Source organism: Microtus oregoni, unplaced genomic scaffold, assembly GCF_018167655.1.
Source record: "Microtus oregoni isolate MIOR12 unplaced genomic scaffold, Mior012 000031F_ref0000149, whole genome shotgun sequence".
NCBI classification, from domain to species: domain Eukaryota; kingdom Metazoa; phylum Chordata; class Mammalia; order Rodentia; family Cricetidae; genus Microtus; species Microtus oregoni.
In genome coordinates, this window is record NW_024543090.1 from 18,660,148 (window position 1) to 18,670,845 (window position 10,698).

At 49.0% G+C, this 10,698-nt stretch overlaps 1 protein-coding gene across 1 annotated transcript in view; it reads right to left on the bottom strand.

Annotated features, from left to right (window-relative positions):
* The window catches only part of Rasgrp1 (RAS guanyl releasing protein 1), a 73,989-nt gene extending 70,479 nt beyond the window's left edge, over positions 1-3,510 (bottom strand). Inside the window, exon 1 of the mRNA XM_041678825.1 lies at positions 3,244-3,510. Coding sequence (XP_041534759.1) covers positions 3,244-3,278 — 35 coding nt within the window. The 5' untranslated portion in view covers positions 3,279-3,510. The remainder of the gene's footprint in view (positions 1-3,243) is intronic.
* Between the last annotated feature and the right edge of the window lie 7,188 nt (positions 3,511-10,698).

Below are 10,698 nucleotides of genomic sequence, written 5' to 3' on the forward strand. Positions count from 1 at the left end.
GTGTCTGCTGCACATTAGTTATTCTTTTATAAAAGCATCGGGAGTTCCTTCATACAAACAGCTCTAGTAGGAGAACCTAAATAAGACAGTGAGTGCAACCACGTAACTTTTAGGTCAATGTCTAAAGAGTGCTGAGCGCAAGAAACGTGATGTTCTCTGAGGAAGGAAAAGCAGTTTCCAGGGACTCTGTGGAAAAGCTTCTCTAACAAGGTGAAAACCTCACTCAGAAGGGGCCAACCATACGCTCAGTTAAAAAAAAACAAACAAACAAACCAAAAAACAGAAGCAACAAACAAACCAACAAACACCGCCTGGACACACCTGGGTGTGGAGAAACCAGCTTGCACAGAGACAGCACTCTGAACACAGGCCACACTCCAGGGGACAGTTCTGTTTGCACTTTAGAACACCATCCATCTGCGGTGTGGATGGGGCTCTGTTCCAAACTGAGGTGGGAACGATGAAGCCTAGTTATCTGGTTGCTGGGAACCTGCTAGTCTAAGCCACCGACACCCAAAGGAGACTCAGGTTGGGGCTGGAGAACTCCATCAAATGCTTGGCCATCACTGATTTTTATTCAGGCCCTGAGAGAGTAAGATCAGTGTCTGAGAACAAAATGGTGCTCTGAAAACACTAACGGCCCTCACCAAGCGAGTCTCCATGCTCCAGTGACATGGGCATCTGCACTGTGTCTGAAGCTACAGCCCAGAAAGATGCTACCATTTGATGTGGAAACTGAGTCCTAACCGTGCTGAGGCTGTATATAGGCTATCTCGGGAGGCTAGTACCTGGGCTCTCTCTGGCACGATTCATCTAATAGGCATTTCTGGGGGGAGCCTGTGTGCTTACCACCACCCTGGTATTGGTGAGTAGATTGTCAAGGGACTGAAAGGGTTTATTCAATGTACAATACAAGTCAGCTCCTTCAGAAAGATGGCTGATCATGGCGAGGCGACATTTTGTTCAGCAGGCCCTTGGAATGGTCCTCAGGACCTGAGAACTGGCCGGTCTCTACACAGTCCTCTTCCAAACACCCACAGATACATGACAGAAACATGTCTGGCCACAGGTACAGCAGCCGGCTTCCTTAGCCCCACGCCACACTTCCTAGTTTGGCTCTCTTCCCTCCCTAGGAACAATCACAGCTATCCAAACCTGGTCCAGGGCTAAGAGATTCAGAGGGCATGAAAACCCAGGGGAGGGAACGTGTCAAAAGCCAACGGCGCCCTATGGGTTGCAGACACTTCCTCTGTCCAGGCTCTTGACTGCTTGCCCTGGAAAGCTTTCAGGTCATGTTTCTCACTTGACTTTCTTTCTTTTTTAAAATACATTTTTTTTAAAAAAGAACCTTTTTTTTTTGAGACAGGCTTACTATGCAGCCTAGTGGCCCAGAACTCTCTACCTTACATCAGCCTTCTGGGTGCTAGGATTTGCAAGTATGCCTCATCACACCAGGTTAAAAAATATTCCTGCCATCCCACCAGGATGCCCCAAAGAAAACAAAAGAAATATCTTAAGTAGTTTTCTTTAATGATGCTAGGGACCAAATCCAGGGCTGTCATATGTCAGGCAAGCTTTTTTACTGAAATACTCCCCCAGCACCTCCCAGCTTCCACCCTCCTCCCTCTCCCCCCACCTCCTGGTAGAATGGTTATAGATAAGGATTTAGACTGGTGTTTCTCAACCTTCCAGATGCTGTGATCCTTTAATACAGTTTCTCCTGTTGTGGTGACTTCCACCCATAAAATTATTTTGTTGACATTTCATAAGTGTAATTTTGCTACTGTTGATCGTAATGTTAATATGTGACCTACAGGACTTCCTGATTTACAGCTCCAGGGGGTTTAAGACCCACAGGTTGAGAACCACTGATTTAATACAGTACTTTATCATAGGAAGCTTTGAGAGCTTTTTGGCCATCCCCAGAATGAACAGCTGCTAATTCTACAAAGGAGCATTTTAAGAGGCAGTAGCCACAACGTTTCCAGTTGAAATTGTGAATTAAATAAAACAAGACAACAACAACATCTTGAAAGAAACACATTCACTTGAAGATCTTTTTTCAGTCCTGTAGCGGCTAGCTCGCACCACCTCCCACCCCCACAGCATGCAGAAGGAAGTTTGAACTAGTTTGGGAGATTTGGTCTCCAGGCACAGATATCCTTAGGACAAAGGAGGAACAAGGGAGACAACCCCTGGTCTGCATAGAAGGAAAGGGAGCTTTCACTGGCCACTTCTGCTGAGCTCACCTTCCAGTCCTGCCCCACGCTGTCCACAATACAGAGTTAATTTAATGGACAGATCCACCTCAGTGTAGTGCAAAGCGATGCTGAGGACCCTCAAGATGACACACTCAGCATGGCATAACCCGGCAGGGAATTAGAATGGGCATGGCTATATACATAGGTCGGGCCTGGTGTGCTCATATGTGAGACCACGTGAATGGCGCTGTGAAGGACACAACCTTCTCGGCTCCAAATAAGGAGAGCGGTATCCAGGCATTTGCGGGACTCTTGTGCTTTGAGGGCAAAAGCTAAATTCCTTGACCTCTTAAAGTCCCCTTAGTGCTTCCAAGAGCCGGACTGTTCATGGTCACTCTTCCTTCACTTTCTGTCATTTCAAGATTCTCCCAAACATCTTTCTAGAGAATGGGGGGAGGAGTGCAGCTCGCAGACCACTGATTTGGAAACTTTTTTTTTCTTAACGGGCAGCCGAGCCAGCACTGCCACCTCCGCTTGCAGCCATTGCTGTGGGTCGCTCCAGAAAGGCCTGGAGAGTCCACCAGATGGCGCTTCCCGCGCCCCGCGCCCGCAGCAGGTGCCAGGGGCTCAGAAAGTATGCGAGTGGGAGTTGGGGGGGGGGGGGGTGACCTGCCGAAGAGCATCCACGGGGGTCGACTGTTGTGGGCCCTGGGTAGGTGAAGGCTTGGGCCCAGACCACTCCATATCTAACCAGGATATTTGGCCTTGCCACCTCAACAGCCCCAACGCTCTCTTTCCTCCTGGTCCAAAGTGCTGGGCTCCGGGGGTGTCTGCCTCACGCCTGTTCTCCCCCAACCTCAGTCCTGACCCGGCTCCCTGGTCTCCGGCCATCGTCCACTCTGGGAAGCAACTGTTCTGGGACGGAGTCGCCTAGTCCTCCGAACCCGCGCCTTACCCACTGGGAGAGGACCGCAAGGGACACCGCTCGGCTATCCCTCCCCACTAAAGATGCCGAGCTCCCCGAGGAGCCACAGCTACTCACCGCGGAGCCTCTCTCGCCTTGCCCAGGGTGCCCATGGCCGCGGTGCGCTGCTTGCCTGGAGTCGTCTCACCTGGAGCGGCGGGACCGGCTCGGCGGGGAGTGGCGCATCCTTCGGCCGCCGCCGGCCCTCGCAGCCTGGCGCCGGCCACTCTCGGAGCCAGGCGAGCCGACCCAGGCGCACCCGCAGGCACAAAGTTTGTGCGAGCGCGCTCCCTGAGCTCGCTCCCGCGCGACCGTGCGCGCGCGCTCACACACACTCTCTCGCACCAACCACCTGACAGGCGCTGATGTTATCATGAGGGTGGAGGAAACGTGGGGCGCCCTCAGCTCTTCTTCGAATCCTGCCCCCAGTACTCGGTAGCGCCCAGTTTAGGGCCTGAGCCGCCCTCGTTTCTTCCTTCGCCCCGTCCGTTCATCTTCCCCAGCTCAAGGCTTAGTTAGGTTCAAGGGCTTCAGAGTGAGCTGCCCTGAAATTGACCCAGCTTAGAGCCTTGCAGAAGAGTTGCTTCCACCCAAGGCCACGGGTACCCTGGGGGCTCTGCTGAGACCCCTTCCCGGATAGCAGTACTGTCTTGTAGGTATCAGTGGGGGCACACAGTCGGGTCCGGACAGGGAACACAAATCCCCTAAACCTGTGCACTTCATTCTCTTTGGCACATTTTACAAGAGGGGACATAGATGTGTGCACTGCTTCCTAGAAGAGGTGGTGAGCTCCGGAGGAGTGATCAGTATGGGACAAGAGACAGCTGCTTGGAGTCTGTGGGTGTGGGATATGGGTGGCGGGGGGGGGGGGGGGGGGGAGGGGAGTAGTCAAGCGGGGGATGTAAGTCTGGGGGAGGGGGCTTTCTGACAGTGTGCCAGCAGACGTGGCCAAGAGGGTAAGGAGACCTACCAACTACCATGGCAATGTTAGTAATAACAGCAGCTAATGCTGACACAGTGCTGACCTACGCGTTTCCACACACTACCTCGTTTAAGCCACCCCCCAAATGCAAAGAGGTGACTACCTAAGAGCTAAAGAACATCAGGTCTCACAGCCAGTAAACAGAAAAAAAGAGGTGGTTCAGACAGAGACTGCCTGGCACCTCTGGGTCCCTGTTGGACTGGCCTAATAACACACTCCTTATCGTCACATCCCATAATCTTCAGTCACAACGTTCCGGACTTTAAGAACTCCTTCTGCTATATCTCATGTATTTCCTTGTGTTCATGGGCCATGCTGTCCCAGAAAAGAATTGAGGATCATTTACAGGAATACATAACCTACAAAAAAAGTAAAAATAAGTATGTGTATATGGGAGGATAAGGATGATAAGATGGGGTCAGAATTAACATTATTCTAAAAATTATATACCAATATATACTTACACATTTGGGAAACAGAATTCAATATACACTAGCTTCACGTGTGCCACGTGCAAGAGGAAGGCCTGCTCTAAAAATCACGTCCTTACATAAGAAAGAACAACAACCACAGAAAAGTTTCAAAAATCTTCAATTCTTGCCACAGAGATTGGGATGGATGAAGTTTCTCCTGAGGATGCTCCTGACCATGGCTACCTCGGTGCCACACGGGATGAGGGCAGCAGTGTGCAGGCTGGTTCCTGTGAGGGCAGTCCTGGACAAAGGGAGGGCGTCTCCTTATTCTTCTCATGAGGATGGATACCTGTGGCCAGTCAAGAAAACGCTCACCTGAGACCTCTCATGACTTTCTTCTGTCTGCCTCCCCCAAACTCCTAGAAATCATGGCTGCTCCATTCCCCTTCTTCATCTTCTGTTATGAGTTAGTGCACTGGAGAGCAAAGGTCTGCTTTTTTTGTACCCTCATTTTGCCCATTTTGCTACTGTTTTCACTGTTCTGATCTGGTACAGACACTGCCTCTGGGGCAGTCAGCATCCATGGGGGGTCTTTCTTCCCACCCTCTCTGAGGTCATTCTTCCTCTTCTTACTTAGGGATTCTTAATGAAGATCCTTTGCTCAGGTGAGAGACATAGTGTGTGACTCCTTTGCCATCATACTCACATTTTTGTATATGCTTTTCCTGGGGAGATGATTTTGCTTTCCTTGGCTTTTCTGTATGACCTACACGTCAATGAGGTGTTTTCAGTTTCTTCTTTGGCTTCAACAAGACCCACAGTTCTCCTTTGAGTGTCTACACTTAGCATCTAATAGAGTCACCTTCCCCTCCACTACTCCCCTGAATTGTCACTTCATCTCTGTCCCCCAAACTACAAACTGGTGTGTTTTCCCATGGTCCCTCACCAGGACAAAAGTCGTAGACTTGTAATTGGCCTTCCTAATTTTGAGATCTCCTTTCTCTGATTTTTTTTTCAGGTCCTTCCCATGGTTATACCACTGGGTTATCCCTCCGCTTCCAGACTTTAGGAATTCCCCATCACCTAGAAAATAAGGTTTGGACATCATAAGCTTTGCAGCCTCCTGGCTGGAGCCAACCAGTAAGCGACCTTGTAAACTGAACTCCAGTCCCTCCTGAGAGCTGCTCCTTGCTGCACCCTAGGAAGCAATGTGTTTGCCTGGGTGCTTGCTGCTGCCTCCCCTCTCTCTTTGTCTGGTAAACACACAACGTAGATTTATACCCAGGTTATCTAGGAACCAGGTCACCCTAGAGGGCAGATAAGAAGACAGGGCACACAGGCCTCTCTTCAGACCGGGCCGTGTTTGGGGAATCTGCATGGCGTTGCCTAAGACTTAATCACCCTCCTAAGATGTAATTGCTAGATGCCTGCCTGGTGTCATATGCTGAGAGTTTGGGAGAGAACAAGATGGGCAAGGTCCTTGTGTTCATGAGCTCACATGTCTAGCACATGGACAGTAACCAAGTCAGCAAGTAAACAAATATGTGAAGTAGGCTGTGGCTTTAACCCTTTCTTGTCCAGGGACTGCCAACAGCGCCAGGACACCTCTACCCTCATGGAGATACGTCCACGTGTCCCGGTGGAGGTCTCTGCATGATCCTATGTCCCAGCGAAGAACTCGTGGGCCTGTAAGAGAAGGCCAGCGTGCACAGGCACTCAAGCCCAAAGGAGAGGAAAGAGAGGGAGAACGGCATGGAATCGGCCCCGGTTCTGTCCCAGAGGCAGGGATGCTTAGTCTCATTCTTTGTGTGATTGTGATGGCAGTTCTACAGTTTATTGATTTGTTTGCTTGTGTGTATGTTTGCTCATCACGCACGTGCCTGGTGTCCTCGGAGGTCAGAGGGTGTTGGAGCCCCTGGAACTGGAGTTATTGAGTACTTGTGAGCCCCTATGTGGGTGCTGGGCACCAAACTCAAGTCCTCTGCAAGAGTAGTAAGTGCTCTTAACCACTGAGTCATTGCTCCAGCCTCTGACCCATGGGTTTTTATTTTATGTATTGACTTCTTAATTTTTTTTTAACACAATGTATTTTGATCATATTCTTTCCCCTACCCCAACTAATTTTAGATCCTACCACGCCCTCTCCACCTAAATTCGTGTTCTTTTTCTCTATTTAGAAAAAAAGGAAAACAAACCAAAAAGACCAAAAATAACAAAACAAAGACGCACAAAACAAAAATCATGGAGTCTATTTTTGTGTTGGCCTCTACTCCCGAGCATGGGGCCTGCTCAGTTTACTCTACTGGTGAAAACTGGTTTTCCTTCTCCCAGAAGGCACCAATGGCAAACAGCTTTTTGGTTAGCGGTAGGTCTTCGAACTCTCTTCCCCGTCTTTGTCCTGAGATTTTTCTGCGGCTTGGGTTTGCGCACTTCTCCCGCATGCTGTCATGGTCTTCAGGGGCTCATCTAGGCGTCAGCTTTGCTGTACCTGGAAGACGCTCTTCCTTCGGAGTCACCGTGGTCCCTGGTTCTTGCAAAGTTTTCACCTCTTTCACATAGCTCCCGGAGTCTTGAGAGGAGGAATTTATATAGAGGAGAACTTTGGTATAAATAAATGTTGGGTTTATAGCGCAGTGAGTGCTCCAAAGGGTCTCACTCTCTGCACATTGGCAGCTGCAGATCCATAGGTTTGTAAGCACGGTACAGCCTCGCTGTGGCTCACCTCAGACTGGGGCCAGGAGGCGGGTCTTCGTGAGAGGTGCTCCTTTGCTTCTGTCTTTCAGACTTCATCTTTGCATACTTCAGAAGACCCAGGGAGTCTCTGTCCAGAGAGGGGCTTGGGACGCTCCTCTGCTCCAGGGTATCTTCTCCAAAGAAGTGGTTTTGTTTGTATGTTTGCATTTAAAGAGATCCTTTGGAGGCCAAACTGGTCTTAAATTTGCTACACAGCTGACCTTGAGCTTTGGATTTCTGATCCTTCTGACTCCATCTCCAGAGTGCTGACTTTACAGGCACCTACCGATATACCTGGTCTATTCAGAGCTCAAACAATCTAGACAGTCATTTTACCAACCCATCTATTCCCAAGTCTTCACGGGGACAGGGGCGGGGGAGCGGTAATGAAGGCCATTGCATGTATTATGTTAGACCACCCCAGGTACAGATCCTAAATGTGGAAACCCATTCTTGTTTTTAGGTGCTTTGAAGACTGCTGTCTGAGTCTGTGAACTTCTCTACTAGAGTCTGGTAAACTGTATTTATTTACCCTGCAGAACGCATAGGCAGAAACAGTGTCTCTAAATAGTCTCAGGTTTGGTTTCAGTATCTTTGAGCATGCTAACACAATAAACACATGATATTGCAATACACTCTATTATAAAATGAAGAATAGAATAAATGCTATATATGATACCAATACCATACCATACCATACCATACCATACCATACCATACCATAGGTCTCAGGATGTCTATTCCTGGAGAGACATCCTGGAGGGAGAGAACAGAGGAGGGCCGGGACCTGACTTCTGCTTTAGTAGACACCCCCCCCCCCCCCCCGTACAGGCACAGGTAGGAGGAACTGGGAAAGGTGCCCCTCATGGTACTAACCCGGTGCATCCACTTTATTCAAGCAGGAAACAAACAACATCAGCTTTTCTTACCAAGGAATGAATTTAGTGGTTAAAAGTATGAGTTTAGACCGAATGTGACTCTCGTTCTGTAAGATGTCTTAGTTAAGTGACTCCAGGTAAGCCTCTTCTTCATAATGGGCTCCATGCTCACTTGAAGAGTCTTCAAAGAATCAGAGCATATAGCATGAACTTTGCCCCAGATGCAGTACTGTTAGTGCTGTGACTGCCTCCTCTATGACAAGGGTGGGTGTTGCCAGAGTGGATGCTTCGTACCCTGGCAAGCGTCATGTTCACACCCATGGGACACCCCCTCCACTTGTTGGCTGAGGAAGGGCCCCTTTCTTGGAGGAACTTAGATCCGGGCTAAGTGACACCTAGGGTCAGGAACAGTGTGCTGAGCCGGAAGGGAGAGGACATCAAAGTGGTGGGTGGGGGGAATATGCAGAGGTTAGGGAGAGCCAGTGAGTGCTGAATCACAATATTGGGGGACCCCCCCTACACACACACACACACACACACACACACACACACACACACTGTGTGTGTATGTATATCAGTCTGCTTCTTCCGGACTTGGCAGAGGCTGGAGGTTCCACATCTTCAAGAGACTCCTCCAGCTCCTTTCATCCTCCCTCCCCTTTGGGTGTGATTCAATTTACACACACCCTCGGGTTTGCTACTGGGTGCCTGGGATGAGGGGGACTGAGAAAGGGTTGAAGTGATTAAAATTCCACACCGGGCCCCTTTCCAGAGTACAGTCTAAGAGCAATGATTCCAAAGCTGCAACCGGTTTGGTCACACCAACACTATTTTTAAAGCCGTGTCGCGTACCTCGCTGAACTGATTCTGCTTAACCACGTAGCACCTGCATAGGTACATTGGCAAAAGCTGGAAAAAACCAGTTTATAGAAAGATTCAAGTGGCCAGGATCAGCCAAAGGATGTGGTTTTCTGGGTAAAAACAAAGCCAAACAAAACAAAACAAAAAAACCCCAAGCTGCTCAAGTCAATATACATTAAAAAAAAAAAGCATTGAAAGGAAAACACCGGCAATTTGCAGACCAACTTGCCTGTGAGCAGCAGGGACAGGCGCTGCAGATTAACGTGGGCAGAAATTGCTCAGACCGGGCTCATCAGCTGGTGTGCCCTTAAGCTATGTAAGGGAACAGTTCCTTTGAGGGGAAGTCACCGTGTGTGTGTGTGTGTGTGTGTGTGTGTGTGTGCATGCATGTGTGTGTGCTCACATGTGATGTCTAGAAGAAGATGCCTGGTATCCTGTAGCTTTTCCCTCCACTTTATTCCCTCAAACAAGAATCTCTCACTGCTGCTGGGGCTTTCCTTTCTGGCCAGAAAGTTCCTAAATCCTCTCATGTGCACCCTAAATCACAGGCACTTCACTGGACGGTGAGGACCAAAATTCAGGTTGTAACGCTTGGACAGGTACCCCAGCTCAGGGCCGGGTCCCCACACACCGCTCATTCTCTTAGCCAATGAAGCCTGAAGGAGTCAATTTCACACCCAAAGACAATGACAAAGACGTGAGTTTAATACTTGATTTTGACATTGACATTCTAAATAGCCAATTCCACTGTGCCAAAGTGTACCCATCCTGTGTAGACTTGAGGTTCTTTCACAGAGTCAGTGCAGGGCTGGATCGTGCAAATCAGGACTGCACTGTTCAGGGGGGAAGTGCTGAATGGTCGCTGCAGTTGTTGCAAGAGTAAGTCAAGACTGGTCTGCATGACTGCCTCGCGTGCAACTGGCTCAAGTATTTTGGTAGAAAAAACTTTTCACTATCACTACCCAACACACGTACAAAATTCAACGTACAAGGAAATACTACTGTTTTGTTTGCTTTGTTTCTTTAATTTTTTTTCTACCCCGTATTATTTTAAACAAAAAATGCCAGAAAGCCTTCATGACAGCTTCCCAGAGTGGATGGAGACCAGCACTTGACCGGGCATCAACTAAGTGTCCAGTCATTGATCATGCTCGTTAGTCAGTACAAAAAAATAAAACACGGCCATTGGCCGTGAGGGGTGTGATCGCTGCTGCTGTGTGTGATTCTCAAGAGCCTCTGAAGTGAGAGCTACTCCCAGGGGACTGCTACCCCTGCCAGATGCTAATTTGGCCCATGCAGGTGTGACCCCACTGTGCTGTTAGCTGCTGCGACATTGTTAGTTTGTATCTGGGATGGGGGTGTGAAAAATCCGGGAGAGGCTTATGCTGGGCACATGAGCTAACCAAGTCCTGGATAGCCAATGCTGGTAGTTGCTTAAAAAGAGATCCTTGTAGAACTCAATGCGGTTGTGGCTTTTGCCTGGTCATGTGGCAAGAGGAAGAAAATGGAGGAGTAGACACAAAGTGGGAGATGGCATCACCTTGTGTATCTTAAGACGCCCCTCCTCCTAAAGCCCCTCCAAACTCAGCATTGGGCTTTTTTTTCCATAAAAATTCAAAAGCACCTTTTATAAGTACATTGACATAAAGGTGAATGTAATCCAGAT